Source organism: Ornithorhynchus anatinus, chromosome 15, assembly GCF_004115215.2.
Source record: "Ornithorhynchus anatinus isolate Pmale09 chromosome 15, mOrnAna1.pri.v4, whole genome shotgun sequence".
Lineage (NCBI taxonomy): Eukaryota > Metazoa > Chordata > Mammalia > Monotremata > Ornithorhynchidae > Ornithorhynchus > Ornithorhynchus anatinus.
This window is the reverse complement of record NC_041742.1, coordinates 16,771,016-16,789,609: the sequence shown is the minus strand read 5'-3', so window position 1 is coordinate 16,789,609 and position 18,594 is coordinate 16,771,016. Positions and strand designations below refer to the sequence as shown.

At 45.2% G+C, this 18,594-nt stretch overlaps 1 protein-coding gene across 6 annotated transcripts in view; it reads right to left on the bottom strand.

Moving 5' to 3' along the window:
- Positions 1–18,594, bottom strand: part of SH3KBP1 (SH3 domain containing kinase binding protein 1) — a 184,315-nt gene that overhangs the window by 97,212 nt on the left and 68,509 nt on the right. For all 6 annotated transcript variants that reach the window (XM_029079759.2, XM_039914149.1, XM_039914150.1 and 3 more), the window contains one exon: positions 16,816–16,936. In XM_029079759.2, coding sequence (XP_028935592.1) covers positions 16,816–16,936 — 121 coding nt within the window. The remainder of the gene's footprint in view (positions 1–16,815; positions 16,937–18,594) is intronic.

Genomic DNA, 18,594 nt, shown 5'->3' with positions numbered 1-18,594 from the left:
ATTTCCCATCGCCATTTCCCTGGGACAGAATTTATTATTTCAGCAGCAGCTACACACAAGCAAGCAGCAAGATACCGGGAAACGGAAAGGCCCGTATGAGACATACACCCCAACTAGAGAATCCTTGATAACTTCTGAGTAGACTAATCTATCCTCTCTTCAGATTTCTCTTCCACAGAGCAGCCGATCTGAGGAGAGTCAATCAAATGTATTTACTCAGTGCTTACTGTGTGCAGAACACTGTACTGAGTGCTTGGGAGAGTACAACTGATGAAAATAATAGACCCATTCCCTGCCCAAGAGGAGCTTACAGTCTAGAGGAGAGCAACAGGACCCAGAAAAAAAAACACCAAGTTGTGCACAGTCATTCTCATCTAGGACCAGCACATAAGGGGGTGTGAGCCTTTCCATCTCTAAGGAGAATCACCTCCTTTTCACAAGAAGGAGGAGTTATCAGTAGCTCGCAAGCACATTCTTGGGGCACTGCCTAGCCAGCGGGGTAGATGGCACCCAGCAGCTGGGGATTTTCTCTCTTGGGGCTAGTTGCCATTTTCCTCTCTGTTGCCACTCCAAGTCCGGGACTAGAATGGCTTTGAGCAAGGGCCTGGGAGTCCCAAGGACCTAGATTCTAATCCCAGCTCTGCCACCTGACTGCTGGGTGACCTTGGGCAAGTCACTTCACTTCTCTGTGCCTCAGTAATCTTATCTTTAAAATGGGGATTAAGACTGTGATTCCCACGTGGGACAGGGACGGTGTCCAACCTGATCAGCTTGTATCTATCCCACTGCTTAATACGGTGCCTGGCTCGTAGGAACCACTTAACAAACACCATTTAAAAAAATAAAAAATAAAAAGAACAATTTCCCCTAGCTGGATTCCAGACTAATGCAAACCCATTTGCAAATCCAAACAGAGGAAAATCCAATGGGGGAGGGAATGTGGATGAATAAGAGCTTAAAAAGTAGAGTACGCAAGTTGACATTTATACAAGCACTGCGCTGTAGAAATGCCAAAGAGGTAGTTGGGAGGGTATGAAAAATTAATAGGGGAAGTCTACATTAATTGAGTCTATTTTCATGAATATTAATTAATAATCAAATTAAGAGAGACAGTCTGGAGGGGGAGGGATTTCAGAAGGACTCTGAATATGGGGATCCAAGTTGGGTGAGGTGGAGAGAGGTTTCACACGTCTTTAGAAATTTACAGTACAGCTAGACTGATTTCTACCAACAGATTCTATGAAGATACTGTGAGCCCCATGTGGGACAGGGACTGTGTCCAACTTAGTTTGCTTGTATCCACCCCGGTGCTTAGTAGAGTGTCTGGTGCATATACAAATACCACGCTCATCATTACTATTATTAGGGTGTTTCCATAAGACCCTCTAGATTCTTCCCATAACTAACGATGTAGAATATGAGATTCTTCATCCACTCCAGCCTAATGGCAAGAGATGCCTGGATCCAAAACCGTCAGCTATTTAACCTCAATGTCATATGCAGAGTGTGTAAATAACTGACCTTCATTCTTGAAGAATATGCCACTAACTGTGACATTCACCTATGGGTTTCTGTGTGACTGAAAAGGCCAGTTTGGGATCCACAACCCTAGTGGCATTTTGCATGTTGTTCTTAAGATCTGCTGTCATGTCTGATGTTTGTAACAGCTGCCAGTATTTTCACTTCTGTCTCCTGCTCTCTTGATCCTTACATAGCTTCTGTTCAAAAAGAATCTCTCTCACTCCATCTGTCTCTCCCTCTCCATCTCTGTGTTCTCCCCCTCTCCCCGCAACCTTACAGTAATCCTTCATATTCTTTTTCAGTCTTTGAGGCTCTTGCCCTGTTAGAAGCACTCTGGCCACACCGTCCTTTACCTGAGTTATTCCCCCAGCTGGGGCAGTTTCTGGAATGGGAGATGTAGTCAGTGACCTCTGACGTGATTCTTTAATCGCTGCTCCCGGTGGGAGCTACAGAGCTACACCTTAGCGGGGGAGGGAGAAGAGAAGCTGGTTTTCGGTAAACTAACCTTTCTCTTCATTTATTCAAGGGTCCTCATTTCTCATTTCAAGATAGGCACCCAAGACAAATATGAAAACTAAATAAATATCAAGCAAGCGGAGATCATATGCTAGAGAACGTTCTGTGATTCGCAGGGCACTCAAGGCAGGAAAAAAAAGCATTATTAATTCAAGCTAGCCTTTACCCTCCACACTTAATTGACGGCATTTTCATTTATCTTTGGATTTTAATGAAGTGCATCTCAGAGGGAAAGGTGACAGATGGGCAAGGCCAAGAATTGCTGATTCTTTCCATTCAAATGCCATCTGACTGCAGCTGGGCAAGATACTGCGGTATCATCTTGCTGTTTAATAAGCACTACCTTGGCTCTTGAGAGTAAGCTTGCTTTGGTTCACAGGGGAGGCTATGAAAATAGCACTTTATAAAGGTGAAATCAGAAAATCATAATTCACCACTTCAAAGTCAGAAAGCATGGGCAGCAGCAGTATATCAACAACTTAGAGAGGGCGGGAGAGTGCCAATAATCACTTTCTAGCATATTCTACAGGGGCAGTTCTCAGGGATTGGCAACCCAAGGTAAACGATGATGCTAATCTAATAATAATAATAATTTGTGACATTTGCTCTCCTAATAATGATGGTATTTATTAAGTGCTTACTATGCTATGTGTCAAGTACCCTTCTAAGCGCTGGGGAAGATACAAAGTAATCAGCTTGGTCACAGTCCCTGTCCCACATGGGGCTCACGTTCTTCATCCCCACTTTACAAATGAGGTAACCGAGGCCCAGAGTAGTTAAGTAACTTGCCCAAGGTCATGCAGCAGAGAAGTGGCAGAGCCAGCATTAGAACCCAGGTCCTTCTAACTCCCAGGCTCATGCTCTACCCACTAGGCCATGCTGCAGCTCCTGCAGCAATGGCGATACGAAAAAAATTTGAACTCCCTTCCAGCCTTAGCAACACTGCTTCTGGTAAAATGCCAAGGATATGCTATATTTAAAGTGTTTTACCCATTCTCGTTTTACATACCCCATGGAGTGTTTTTCAACACACAGAGAAATTGAGAATTTCAAAGAACCAACTGAATAAAGATTCTAAATAAAGTTGGCTTGTTGAGTATAAACAGAATATCTCTTACCCTAAAACATTTTTTGCAAACATGGACCACTGAAGTTGTTGGGTGACAGCGCTGGGACAGCACGTGCAGAGCTTTCAAAATCTAGGAGGAGGAAGGGTGTCAGAGGGCTAAAAAGAACTGCCTTCCGCTATCTGAAGCAAACAGCAGCATGGTCTTGTGAATAGGATATGGGCCTGAGAGTTGGAAGGTCACGAGTTCAAATCCCAGCAAATCCCAGCTCTGCCACTTGTGTGCTGTATGACGTTTGGCAAGCCACTTGACTTCTTGGTGCCTCAGTTACCTCATCTTTAAAAGGGGGTTGCGACTATGAGCCCACATGGGACAGGGACTGTGACCAACCTGATTTGCTTCTACCCACCCCAGTGCTAAATACCGTGCCTGGTACATAGTAAGTGCTTAAAAAATACCATAATTATTACTAAGTCTAACCTGGTCAAGAGAATTGGAATGACCTATTGGAAAGAGTCTGGGCCTAGGAGTCCAAGAACCTAGGTTCTAATCGTGGCTCCCCCATTTGTCTGATGGGTGACCTTGAGCAAGTCACTCAATCCATCATATTTATTAAGCACTTACTGTATGTAGAACACTGTAGTCAACGCTTGGGAAAGTATAACAACAATATAACAGAGGTGTGCCTCGTCTACCTCATCTGTAGAATGGGGATTAAGAGTTGGAGCCCAAAATGGGACATGGACAGTGTCCCACCTGCTAAGTTTATATCTACCCTAGTGCTCAGTACAGAGCTTGGCACATATTAAGTGGTTAACGAATACTATAAAAAAAAAGGATCAAAAACACCTGCTCCTCAAAGCAGCTGGAAATGAAAGCATTTTGGCAAAAATAAAAGCACTCTACAAATTCATTACTACCAAGTACTTTTAAAAAGTACATCTTTGGCAAACAAATTGAATCCAGTCCATTTGGAATCTTGGGGTATTTCTGAGAGCTGAGATCCCCCTGAAACCGCGGCCGTTCTGTAGCTTTCTGAAACCCAAGGCCTGGTTTCAAACCATGGGCAGATAATGCCTTCAAAGAGAATCCCAATGTTTTGACTCTCATTTAAATAATTCAGAGACTTGGCAAAAGAATGGCTCAATAGGTTGGGTAGCAAGAAACAACACAAAGAAGCCGACAAGGACGGTGTTAATGGGGTTGCTCGTTGGGTGCCCTCCGGTTTCTTGGGTCACCGGCCGGCAATGGCCCTGTTGAGCCAAGAGGCGAGCCTGGCATGGCTGACCGCTCTCACCCGAGTCTCCAAGTGCCAGCGGAGCTGGTTTCCAAGCGGGCTGCCCCAACTCAAACAAACACCCGACGCAAGCGGAATGGATATTCTGCTTTCAGCCCACTGAAGCTCTGGGAAGGCACTGATGTTTGCCTCTCTGGCACCCGAGGAACAGGGTTTTGGATCCGTCCATCGGCGGTAGTGGGAGGAACGCTATTTATCGAGCAACTACTACGTACTGTACTAAGGGGCTGGCTGAGTACGACAGTTCCGTGAGACTCGCTCCAATGGAAGAGAGAGAGAGAGAGAGAGAGAGAGAGACTTATCTCCCCCGTTTAGACTGTAAGCCCATCATTGGGCAGGGACTGTCTCTAACTGTTGCCAAACTGTACATTCCAAGCACTTAGTACACTGCTTTGCACATCGTAAGTGCTCAATAAATACTACTGAATAAATGAATGAATGAAAAGCCTGTATGTGACGCTGACTTTTTCGCCTTTGAGGGGCAATCCAGCTGAAGCAGCTTTTTGCCTAGACCCAAGGTTGAAGAGGACCTAGACTGCTCTCTGAACCAGTGCTTAGGACCAAAGAAATCTCGATGGTCCCAGACCTAGGTGAACTACCTAACCTCTCTTCTCTAGTACCTCGTCCGATCAATAGTATTCCCTGAGTGCCAAAAGTGAACAGAGTACCACAATAAACATAATAACGGAATTGTTAAGTGTTTACTATGTGACCAGCACTGTACTAAGAGCTGGAGTAGATTCAAGAGCATCAGGGTGGACAGTCTGTGTCCCATTGGGGCTCCTAGTCACAGCTTGCCAGCTGTGTGACTTTGGGCAAGTCACTTAACCTCTCTGGGCCTCAGTTACCTCATCTGTAAAATGGGGATTAAAACTGTGAGCCCCACATGGGACAACCTGATCACCTTGTATCCCCTAGTGCTTAGAACAGTGCTTTGCACAGAGTAAGTGCTTAACAAATACCACTATTTATTTTTTTATTTAAGTTGGAGAGAGAGAGAGAGAGAGAGAGAGAGAGCGAGCAAATGAGGAATCCCCATTTTACAGATGAGGAAACAGAGGGTCAGAGAAGTGACTTGCCCAAAGTCACACAACTGGCAAGTGGCAGCGCTAGAATTAGAACTCAGGTCCTCTGGCTCCCAGACGCCGTGCTCTTTCTATAAGGCCATACTGCTTACCTCTCCTCTCAGGATGGCACCTAGAGACCTCTAGCAGTCTTGGCTATTCATTCGTTCATTCAATCATATTTATTGCGTACTTACTGTGTGCAGAGCACTATACAAAGCGCTTGGAATGTACAATTTGGCAAAAGATAGAGACAATCCCTGCCCAACAACAGGCTCGCAACTAAAAGGGGGAGACAGACAGCAAAACAAAACAAGTAGTCAGGCATCAATACCATGAAAATAGATTAATAGAATCATAGATATATTCACGGGAGAGTCAAGCAGAGGCAGACCCATTCCATTCCTAGCTTGGCCAGTGGCTAGCGAGTAGAAGGCCATCTGCTACAAGGCAAAACTCACTTGTGCTGGGCAGCAGCGGCCCGGGAGACAGGCGAGGGTGGAGACTCAAGTCTACTGTGTGGAAGAGGGCGATGGTAAACCACTTTAGTATTTTTGGCATGAAAACTCTACGGATCCACTACCAGAAATAACGTTTACAGATGGAAGTGGGGCATCTGGAAGAGATGTATCCATGGAGTCGCTAAGGGTCAGAGACCACTGGATGGCATAATATGAAGACAGTCGCCACTTCCCTAACAATAGCGTCTGCAAGCACAATCTCTGCCATAGAGGATCTCACAACTTTATTCTCGTTTTATCTCGGCTCCCCGGTAACCTGACAGCTCCGAATTTGAATTGATGGTCACCTGGATCTTTGCACTGGGGCTTGATGGCTGTGGGAATTATGTAAATAAAGAGCACACTGGCTGTTAGCAGCCGGTGGTGACCTCGTAAATGAACTACATGGGGGTACCGATTGATGAAAGGACTGGATAGATCTGGCCAAGCCGACACACCATACTGCAGAGAAACGGCATGGCGTAGTGGAGTCAGAAGGTTACGGGTTCTATTCCTGACTCTGTCACCTGTCTGCTGTGTGACCTTGAGCAAGTTGCTTCAATTTTCTAGGCTTCAGTTTTCTCATCTATAAAATGAGGACTGAGACTGTGAGCCCCATGTCGGACAGGGACCGCATCCAACCCGATTTGCTTGTATCCACCCCAGAGCTTAGTACAGTGCCTGGCACATAATAAGCACTTAACAAATACCATAACCATTATTATTATTATTCGAATGGGTTCGGGCCTGATGATATGAAAAGCGGATCTAGTCCATTACTCCACCTAAAGACACCAAGTCAACGATTCATTCATTCTTTCATTCAATTGTATTTATTGAGCGCTTACTGTGTGTAGAGCACTGTTCTAAGCGATTGGGAGAGTTCAGAACAACAACTGACACATTTCCTGCCAACAACGAGCTAATAACAATGAGGGTCCATCAGTAAAATCACCACTTTGGCCCATCTGGTAGAGGCTGGGCATGTATTAGATAGACCACTCGTCCATGTCCTGCCTCTGACCTGGAAAGCCCTCCCTCTTCATATGTGACAATTACTCTCCCCCACTCCCGCCTTCAAAGCCTTATTGGAGGCACATCTCCTCCAAGAAGTCTTCCCTGACTAAGCCCTCCTTTCCTCTTTTCCCACTCTCTTTTGCTTTGCCCTGATTTGCTCCCAATATTCACCCGTCTCTCAGCCCCCAAGCACTTTATGCACATGTCTATAATTTATTTATACATCAGTCTTCCCCTCTAGAATATAAGCTCCTTGTGGGTAGGGAATGTGCCAGCAACTCTGTCATTCTGTACTCTCCCAAACACTAGTACTGTACTCTGCATGAGAGTAAGAGCTCAATCATTTTGACTGGTTGATTAATAGACTAAACGGTTTACAATTTCCTTGAAAAAGCTGCCTCTTATCTGGCTCTGCTTCCTTACTTGAAGCAGGTCCAGTACACACTATCCTGTTACGGGGTTAGGACCTTTAGTCCATGGAACCTGCTTAATTGCAAGCGAGAAGTTAGAAATTGCAATATGAGCAGTGGAACTCAGTGATGCCAATGACAGATATAGAGAAGCAGCGTGGCGCAGTGGAAAGAGCACGGGCTTTGGAGTCAGGGCTCATGAGTTCGAATCCCAGCTCTGCCACTTGTCAGCTGTGTGACTGTGGGCAAGTCACTTCACTTCTCTGTGCCTCAGTTCCCGCATCTGTAAAATGGGGATTAAGACTGTGAGCCCCACGTGGGACAACCTGATTCCCCTGTGTTTACCCCAGCGCTTAGAACAGTGCTCTGCACATAGTAAGCGCTTAACAAATACCAACATTATTATTAGATCAAGACCCAAAACATGCCTCAGGTTCAATGCCTCAAGGCTATAAGAAATCAATTCTGGGAAATTGTGATCATGCATAGATCAATCAATCAAACAATGGTATTTATAGAAAGCTTATTATGTGTAGAGCCCTTTATTAAGCACTTAGGAACGTATGATGCAGGGGAAGTGATCACCCAGGGCTTCTCGTCCATTGATAAAGAAATCAGTGTTATAAGCGTGTTTTTTTTTAATGGCATTTGTTAAGCACTTACTATGTGCCAGGCACTGCACTAAGTGCTGGGGTATATACAAGTAAACCAGGTTGGACTCAATCCATGTCCACGTGGGGCTCACTATGTTAATTCCCCATTTTACAGATGAGGCAACCGAGGCCCAGAAGTGAGAACTGACTTGCCCGAGGTCACAACATAGACAAGTCGCAGAGCTGAGATTAGAAGCAGCGTGGCTCAGTGGAAAGAGCATGGGCTTGGGAGTCAGAGGTTATGGGTTCGAATCCCGGCTCTGCCACTCGTCAGCTGTGTGACTGTGGGCAGGTCACTTAACTTCTCTGTGCCTCAGTTACCTCATCTGAAAAATGGGGATTAACTGTGAGATTAACTGTGACCCTCACGTGTGGCAACCTGATTACCCTGTATCTACCCCAGCGCTTAGAACAGTGCTCTGCACATAGTAAGCGCTTAACAAATACCAACATTATTATTAGAACCCAGGTACTTCTGACTCCCAGGCTTCTGCTCTATCCAGTAGCCCACACTGCTTCCGCCAATGACTTGCCAATATGCATATCTGGCGCCAGCACAGACATCATCACGCACAAATCTACAATCAAGCAGTGAATCAATGATAAGTACTGAGACCTTACTATATGAGGAACCCTATACTAAGTGGTTGGGAGAGTCCAATACAACATAGTCAACAGCCACTTTAGAGAAGCAGCATGGCGTAGTGGATAGAGCACAGGCCTGGGAGTCAGAAGGTCATGAGCTCCGCTGCTTTTCGGCTGTGTGACCTTGAGCAAGTCACTTAACTTTTGTGCCTCAGTCACCTCATCTGTAATATGGGGATTGAGATCCATGTGGGACAGGGACGGTGTCCATCCCCATTTGCTTTTATCCACCCCCAAGCTTAAAACAGTGCCTGGCACATAGTAAGGGCTTAACAAATACCATAATAATAACTATTACTATTACTATTATTATTTCATGTTTCCCGCCCAAAGGTAGCTTACAATCTAGAAGGCGAGTGCCCTCTCACTGGCTGGATACACAGATCCATTATTCATTCAACTGTATTTTTTGAGCGCTTACTGTGTGCAGGGTACTGTACTAAGCACTCTATCTATAATAGAATTTACTTGATTTTCCGATTTGCTGCCCTGAAACCAAGAAGTGGATTTACTGTTTATCCCAAAGCCCAGAAACATAAGAGATATCTCCCAGAAAAAAAACTTTTTCTTCTGTCTAGCCATGACTTTTATCAAAAGGCCACGAAAAGATTTTTTAGTAGGGGCCAAATATGAAACCTAAACAGTTGGTCACATTTTTTTTCCCCCTTTGCTGACTTGCTTCTTGATACTGCTTTTGGCAGTTGCTGCCTGTACTTTCAATCATCTGTCAAACAGAACAAAGCCTTTCTAAAACAGTACCACGTCACGGAAGCCAATGCAAAAATGAACAATTCTTTAGTTTATATTTAGAGAACTTCCTACTGTGCCTTGAATGCCAACTTGTGGGTCTGGGGGAAACCTGATTTTCTATTCCAAATCTACTGTACTCGCCCTTGTGCTTAATATAGTGTTCTGCACACCGCTCAATAAATTCCACTGATGGATGGAGGTGGTCCAGATCCTCCTCCAGTGCTGGTTGCTCTGTTGTCTTGCTATTCATGACAGTGATGGCAGGAGGAAGATAAGTGCTAAGAAGGGGGTCCCCTTCTTCTCGCCACACCTACCTACTTGTGAGTTTTCGGGCCTGGGCTTCATTGTGGGTCGGCGGGCAGGGGGAGGAAGCCAAGCCTACCAATGTCCAAGGTGCCACTTGCCAGTGGCATGTTGGTTCTCAGTTACTGGAAGTGCCCTCTCGCTCTCTGGAGCCCCTTCTTTCTGGCATTCATTTTGGACAAGTGTCGGGGCCCCTGTAGGATGAGATCTCTTGGGTCCAGGTAAGCTCCAAGCAAAGGAACTACCGGCCTGCTGAAGAAGCTAATAAATGTCCTTAGCCCCTCTCCACATACCATGTGGTCACTTTCACACTATTTCTGCCCTTTTTTGAAAAAAGAAATAATAATAGTAGCGGCTTTTGTTAGACGCTTACTGTGGGCCAGGCCCTGTACTGAGTGCTGGGGTGGATACAAGCAAACCTGGTTGGACACAGTCCCTGTCCCATACGGGGCTCACAGAGTTAATCCCAATTCTACAGATGAGGATACTTGAGGCCCAGATATATTAAGTGACTTACTCACGGTCTACATAGCAGATAAGTGGCAGAGCCAGGATTAGAACCCAGGTCCTTCTGATTTTTCAACGTGGCCTGGGGGTGGTCCCATTGGGTCCACTGGGCCAGAGGCCCAGAGCGGCGGGCCGGGGGAAGTGTCCACTGCTCCCTCTCCCAAGAATGTAAACTGAAGAGGAAATGTTCTCCTCAATCCTCCTTCCTCCTCCTCCTCCTCCCTGCCACCGTCACGGCGCCTCAGCAAAGACCTGGAACAAGGCTTCCAGCAGGAGGGAGAAACCCCCAAAACACCCAAATTTGGCCAGGAATCACAGGCTGCAACGTGTGTATCTGGACATCTGCTCCGGCCCGGTTTCACCTCCCAATATGAACCAGCTGTTTGGGTCTACGCACGGCGGTCTTACTCATCTAGTCACTCCGGGGATAACTATCATTCATTTATTCATTCAATCCTATTTTTTGAGCGCTTACTCTGTGTCAAGCACAGTACTAAGCCCTTGGGAGAATACAACAGAACAATATAACAGACATAATCCCTGTCCACAACGAGTTTACAGCCTAGAAGGGGAGATATATTTATTTAAGAGAAATAAATATATTGCAGTTATGGACATAAGTGCCAGGATCAAGTACCACGCACCGTATTTCAGACTCAGAACAAAATCCCTTGATTCTGACTTGACAACTGTCATAGGAAAATTCACATGGATAGATGATGCTGAATTGTTTTGTTTTGTTTTTTACTGCAAGTGTCACTCCAATTAAGTGAATTACAGTACTCACTGAAAGTCCAAGACTACAGCTGCCTTATCTTGGAAACGTTCTGAACAAAGAACCGAAGGGATTCAGCAACAGATGGGATGTGGGAATTAGAAGCTAGGGAGGAGTGAAGGATCACCTCAAGGTAACAGACTGGGAAGACGGGAGGAGAAGCCAGGTGAGAGGGTTGGAAAGGACAAGTTCAGTTTGAAGGAAACCAGTCACACATGTCATGTCGATTGAGTACCTCCTCTTGGGTGAAGAGCACTGTACTAAGTGGTTGAGAGAGTGTTCCGGAAGTCTTGGTCCCTGTCCGGGAATGGAGCTTAGCAGGTGAGGGGGTTGCGGTAGACGGTGTCTATGGCTGTTGCAAGGTAGCCATCCAAATTTGCCCGAGTATTAATTTTGAAAACTAAGTGCGGGGGTGACACTAACACAAGAAACAGTTTCATGTTTTCTGAATTTCTTCCCGGCTTTCGTCCCCAACTGCTGCTTCAGCCCCTCTGCACCAGCTGAGCCCTTCAAGTAGCCCCCATTTGATCTGCTGTGTGACTGTGGGCAAGTCGCTTCACTTCTCTGTCCCACAGCTTCCTCTCCTGTAAATTGGGGACGCGACAACTGTTCTCTCTCCTACTTAGACTGTGAATCCCTCGTGAAACAGGGGCTGTATCCAAACTGATTAACTTGCATCTACCTCAGTATTTACACCAGTACTTGACACCTAGCTTAAGCGCTAAAAACCATAAAAAATAGATGAATTTGACAAGTTCCCTGCCCAAATGGGGGGAAGCATATCAGATGCTACAAGAAGAAGCCCTGATTGCATGAAAAATCCCGAAACCAACAGACTAAACCCCAATCTATCCATATATGGTTTTGCTCTGAAGCTAGAGCCACACCACATCATTTTAAAATGATAATATCACACCTTTATGAGGCTAAAGTTCCTGTCTATCAGAGACAGGACACCACCTATTAGCAAGATCCTAGAAGCAGTGTGGCCTAGTGGCAAGAGCCTGGGTTTGGGAGTTGGAAGGACTTAGTTCTAATCCCAGCTCCATCACTTGTATGCTGGGTGACCTTGGGAAAGACACTTCATTTCTCTGGGCCTCAGTTACCTCTTCTAAATGAGTTATTAAGACCGTGAGCCCCACGTGGGATAGCGACTGTATCCAACCTGTATGTCTACCTCAATTCTTAGTACAGTGCCTGGCACATAGTAAGCGCTTGACAAATATTTAAAAAAATCACATCCAAGGTTATAATAGGCCCCTTGCCAAGACTGCAGAGATGCAGAATAAATCATAAAGTCCACTGTTAAAGGCAGATTATTTTTCTACTGCACTGAGAAATGGAAATATGAATAATCCAGGTGCTTGCAAGCATTTCATATCTTAAAAGTGAGTAACACGAACAACAAAAAATGCAAGTAATGGCAAATGCACAAAATAAAACAGAGACTTCCCAACTACTAAACTCATGAAAAACTGGAAATAAAAGCGAGGGAACTACAAAGCCAACCAGATACCCTATGTGGCTTCGCATTTAATAAGACAACAGAAAATTAGAGACAAACCTAACCCATCTCACCAAAAAACCCCACAAAGCGCTAAGAGGTACTTTCTCCGATTAAAAAAAGAGAAGCACTAAAAATGGAGAAAGAAACAGAAACTGGGACAGTGGACACCTTTTTCCAATAGACTACAGTCTCTTACCCTCCCAGAAGCAAAAGTAGAATGTGAAATTGAACCAAGGTTCACATGGCACAGATAACCACCAAAACATTTATCAATTCGGACCTGAAACGTAAGCTTGGACTTTTCTGGTAACTGATCTCCAATGATCCCGATCAAAATAAATGTTTGAAAAACAAAAAGAAATTACAGAATGAACCCTTAACACAATAAATCCTGAATGATAATTGGAGTAAAAGACTAAATAGTTTCAATTTAGATTTAAGTACTTTCTTCCTCAGGCCATGATAATGTTTTTATCCCAAAAGTTTGACTGGGACTGGCATATTTTTATTGTGGCTACCCCCTAAAAAAAAAAATCAGGCTTAAAACACAAAGACTAAGAAAAGCGTTTTAAAAATACATACTGAAAGGTTCCAGTTTATATCCATTTTTAGAAACCTCAAACAGCATTCAATCCACAAAATAAAATAAAAATCACTGGGCTGGTGTTACATTTCTCATTCATTAAAGGATTTTTTTTTTCCTTTACTGGTCTAGATACAGAAAAGGTAGCCAAATAGACCAACCTCAAAAAAGTGTCATTATCTTGAGTGTGAGGTGGCCATTTCGCTTTCATCAAAGTTCTCTTGACTATTTTGAGACCTTTCAGATGACTGTTTGGGCTTGTCAGAGTCTAGAATTCTGGTAAAAGAGAGCTTTTGGCAAATTTTTTAAAAAATCTACAGTTAAGGTTTTTTGAAAAGCTCTTTAATGAACCAAAATGATTGAGGTAAAGGAGCAGGAATTGGTCCAGATGTCTTGGAGACCAGCCCAATCTTTGATGATCCGAAGTAATAATTACGGTATGTGTTCAGCCCTTACTACGTGTCAAGCACTATTCTAAGTGCCAATAAGACCACACTACAAAACCTATCGTTGCGAGACGCCCTGTGGAACCTGGATTTCTAGCCGTTTCTGATGGACCAAAGAAATGATGGTAAAACGGTTTGGAGAGGCTCAGCCCATTGGACAGCACTTATGTATATATCTGTCATATTATTTATAATAATGTTGGTATTTGTTAAGCGCTTACTATGTGCCGAGCACTGTTCTAAGCACTGGGGTAGACACAGGGGAATCAGGTTGTCCCACGTGGGGCTCACAGTCTTAATCCCCATTTTACAGATGAGGGAACTGAGGCACCGAGAAGTTAAGTGACTTGCCCAAAGTCACACAGCTGGCAAGTGGCAGAGCCGGGGTTCAAACCCATGACCTCTGACTCCAAAGCCCGTGCTCTTTCCAGTGAGCCACACTTATTTGTACAGGTTTCTGTCTCCCCCCATCCTGGCTGTAAGGTCGTTGTGTGCAGGTGATTTCACGGTTTACTGTTGTACTGTACTTCCCCAAGCACGTAGTGCAGTGCTCTCTGTACAGTAAGCACTTAATAAATACAAATGAATGAAATACGTGCATATTTTTGTCTAGAACTCAAGTTACTCTACCACAAGCTTTTTGTGCCACAGCCTGATAGAGTTCCAAGTTCCTAAAAGGTTTCCTTGAATGTGACCACGTCAACCCCAAAGGATCTTCTGGCCTCACCGCTGACGCCAAGAGAGGCCTAATGCTACTAGAGTGCTTACTCTAGACTGTAAGCTCGCTGTGGGCAAGGAATGTGTCTGTTAAACTAATAACAATAATCAGGTGTGGATTAGTGGAAAGAGCACAGACTCGGGAGTCAGAGGACCTGGTTTCTAATCCCGGCTCTGCCCTTTGTCTGCTGGGTGACCTTGGGCAAGCCATTTCACTTCTCTGTGCCTCAGTTACCTCATTTGAAAAAAGGCTGTGAGCCCCACGTGGGACAACCTGATTACCTTGTAACCGCTCCAGTGCATTGAACAGTGCTTGGCACATAGTAAGCGCTTAACAGATACTACAATAATTATTATTATTTTGTTCTCTCCCAAACGCTCAGTACAGACAGTGCTCTGCACACAGTAAGCACTCAATAAATATGACTGACCAACTTCGACAAGTATACACTACTACAGACTAGCTCCGGGACATGATCAGATGTGCACCTGTAAAGTGTGGGAGGTGTTGACTGCACATCCAAGGATCCCGTAGCGGACGTGCTTCGGGTTGGGAATTCTCCGCCTCGGTGTATACAAGGTGGCGAGCGTTTAGTGGCGAGGCCGATCCAGGAGACACAAGAGGGATGAACAGATTTGAGGTGAATGATGCGAGGGAGAGCCGAGACACTCTCCAATTACCTTGTGTCTACAGTAGTCGGAACAGAACAGTACTTAGCACATAGTAAGTGCTTAAATATCACAGTCATTATCAGGAGAAGCTCACTGTGGGCAGAGAATGTGTCTACCAACTTTGCTATACTGTACTCTCCCAAGTGCTTAGTGCAGTGCTCCGCACATGGTAAGCACTCAAATACCATGGCTGACTGAAGAGAAGCAGTGTGTCCTGATGGAAAGAGCACAGGCCCTAGAGACAGAGGACAAGGTTTCTAACACCAGCTCAGCCACAGTACCTTTCAATCATTCATTCAGTTGTATTTATTGAGCGCTTACTGTTTGCAGGACACTAGACTAAATGCTTCGGAGACTACAATATAACAATAAGAAGATAAATTCCCCCACCCACTATGGGATTACAGTCTAGAGAGGGAGACAGACATTAATATAAATTACAGATATGTTCATAAATCCTGTGGGGCTGGGAAGGGGGATGAATACAGGGAGTAAGTCAGGGTGAAGCAGAAGGAAAGGGAGGAGAGGAAAGGAGGACTCAGTCAGGGAAAGCCCCCTGGAGGAGATGTGCCATTCAATAAGGTTTTGATGGGGGGATTCTGTCTGTCAGTTTGGAGGAGGGTGGTCACCTGCCATGTGATCCTGAACAAGGCACTTTACTTCTCATGCCTCAGTTCCCTCATCTGCAAAATGGGGATTCAATACCCATGGCTCCCTCCTACTTAGAGTGTGAGCCCCATTTAGGACCTGATTATTTTGAATCTATCCCAGACCTCGGCACAGAGTAAGCGCTTAAGAAATACCACAATTATTATTAGTTGTAGAAGTAGCAGTAAGCCGTTACCCTACACAGAGCACTGTACTAAGCACGAGAAGAAAATGCTCAGGTGGGAAATCGACACAGTCCCTGCATCTTGAGGGGGGTCAAGGTTAACTCAATTCCTGTTTCCCTGACCCACCCTTGTCTACTACCTGACTACACTGCGCACTCCCCTGCCCTGCCCTCGGTAGGTTTAAAATGAAAACTGCTGACCCTGTGTCCCCCAGCTACTATGGAACCGGGGCCAAAACTCAAACCTTAATATTTACAAGGAAGGCATACAAGAAGGAAACTGAAGGGAGCCAGGATGGAAGATAGGAAGATACAAGACTCTATTTTTCAGTCATATACAGAAAATCCAACTATCTACAAGTTTATAGAACAGATTCTTGTCCCATCTGCACTGTGTGAAGGATCAGCGGTTACTTCCCCAGCTATGTAAACTGGTCTTCGTTTAGCTCCGAACGCTTTGAGCGAACAAATAACCTCTCCTTTGGACAGTTTCCTCTAAAACTATCCCTGGGAATTCAGTGGAAGGTGAGAGGGAAAAGGAGAAGGGATCCCGAAAGCTGGAAGCACAGAGAACTCCCTCGGTGTTCGTGAAAATGAAAGCGAAGCCAACACAAAACATCAACTTAAAGACCCCCAAAAAGCAAAAGCAAATTTTACCCTTTATGACCGGCAAAAACAACCTCAAATTCTTTCCCCGTGAGTCCCCAAGACAGTCTTCCATCTGAACGGAGGGTCACCCTGGTTCTATCCCATTACTTTGCTAAGAGTTTATCAAATTATCTTGATAAAAAAAAATTGTGCTTGGAAGTGGATTTCAAAGGGAAAAGCCTGTGGGCTCTGGGAAATATACGAGAATTTTAACCTCATCTCAGTCCATCTGTTGGAGATTTTCCTTAATCTTCTGTTACCCAGAATTTTCAGTACCATTAAGAATTTCTCTGCCCTTTCGTCTTTTCAACACCACGAGCACATTCCATTCAGAAACATGTTTTTGAGATTAAATCCTCGGGAAGGGCTGTGATTGGCAGCGTACCTCTCTTGCTTCTAATGATGGTGTCAGAAGACAACAAAGAGCTTCCATTGGCTGCGTCGTGCATCGTCTTCTCGGTTGGCTTGCTGGAGAGGTTCTCTTTCTTCACCTCCTTCCTTATCTCCTGGTGGGAAAAGAAAAAGAGAGCAGCTTTAATGTAAACTCTTCCATCAGCCTGGGTGGACACTTTCAGTTACATTTTTCCAGAAATGATAGACTGAGGAAGGTAGATGTGAGGGGGGTAACTGGGTAATTGTCTCTGCTCCTCAAATGGAGCACCCCGAGGTCAAATGAGCATTTTGTTCTCTGCCAGGCAGGTGGTTCCATTTACGACACTGCTGAAAGGTTCAGGTTTCTTTACTGCCAAGGACAGCGGCTAAAATACAGCCCATCCAACCCAAAACACCGGAAGGGGGCACAACTCCAACAGCGCCAACCTGTAAAGCTTCATGATTGATTCAACAAAGCAAAATAACAAAAACTGTGATATTTGTTAAGTGTTTTCTCTTGGCCAAAGCACCGTACTAAGTGCTGCAGTAGAGAAGACATAAGCGGGTCGAACACAGAAGGTATCCCAAATGGGGTTCACAACTTTAAGGGATTAGTCTGAGGCAGCACTGAGCTGCTACATAAAGGGGTAACAGAAGGAATGGCCATACCTTTCCCCTAACTGGGTAATACTACCTAGGGTGGCTGGACCCTTTGAATAAACAGGGTGAACCCCAATTTCACCACTGCGCCTCTCTTTCCCAGGGAAATATGTGAGAAGGTGATGCAAAACTGAGTAACGGCAGGCCGGCGATGCTGAGACTGTCAGTTCTCTTTGGGCGGGGGATTGCGTCTGTTTATTGTTATATTGTACTCTCCCAAGCACTTACTACGGTGCTTGACACACAGTAACCGCTCAATAAATACCACTGAGTGAATGAATGGAAAGAGATTCATGAACGAGGAAAGTATGATAGACAGGGAGTCTGGCCCTGAAAAGGCTAAGCACTTCAATGCAGGAGAAGGCACAATTCCTGCCCACAAGGAGCTATCTACCTCATCCTGCTTTCCCGGAACAGACCCCAAAGAACAACTATGTCCCTCCTGTCGTTCTGTTCCAACGTGAAAAAGAGTGCGTTCAGACATGAGGCAGGGTTGGGAGGCGGAACTGACTGGGTTTCCTGAGAGGCGAGAGGAGGACCCGGAAAAGATAGCCAAGGGAGGTCAGGATGTGCTGGAGCTAGCTAGGGTGAGATGGTGATGGAGGGATAATTACAAGGCCAAGGCCCAGGGCCTGGGAATGTGGAAAGGTGCACTTGACAGGCCTAGGTCAAGGTTAGAAGCAAACAATCCTGTTTAACGTTGGTATTTGTTAAGCGCTTACTATGTGCACAGCACTGTTCTAAGCACTGGGGTAGACACAGGGGAATCAGGTTGTCCCACGTGGGGCTCACAGTCTTAATCCCCATTTTACAGATGAGGTAACTGAGGCACAGAGAAGTTAAGTGACTTGCCCACAGTCACACAGCTGACAAGTGGCAGAGCCGGGATTCGAACCCATGAACTCTGACTCCAAAGCCCGTGCTCTTTCCCCTGAGCCACGTTAAGCAGAAAAGGCTTCCTCTCTTACCAAAGCAGCATCTTGGCTGAGTTCTGCCCCTTCAGACTGTGAGCTCTTTGTGGGCAGGAATGTGCCTGTTGTTATATTGTACTCTCCCAAACACTTACTGCGGTGTTTTGCGCACAGTAAACTCATGATTGATTGATAAGTTCTTGGGAACTGGGCCTGACCAA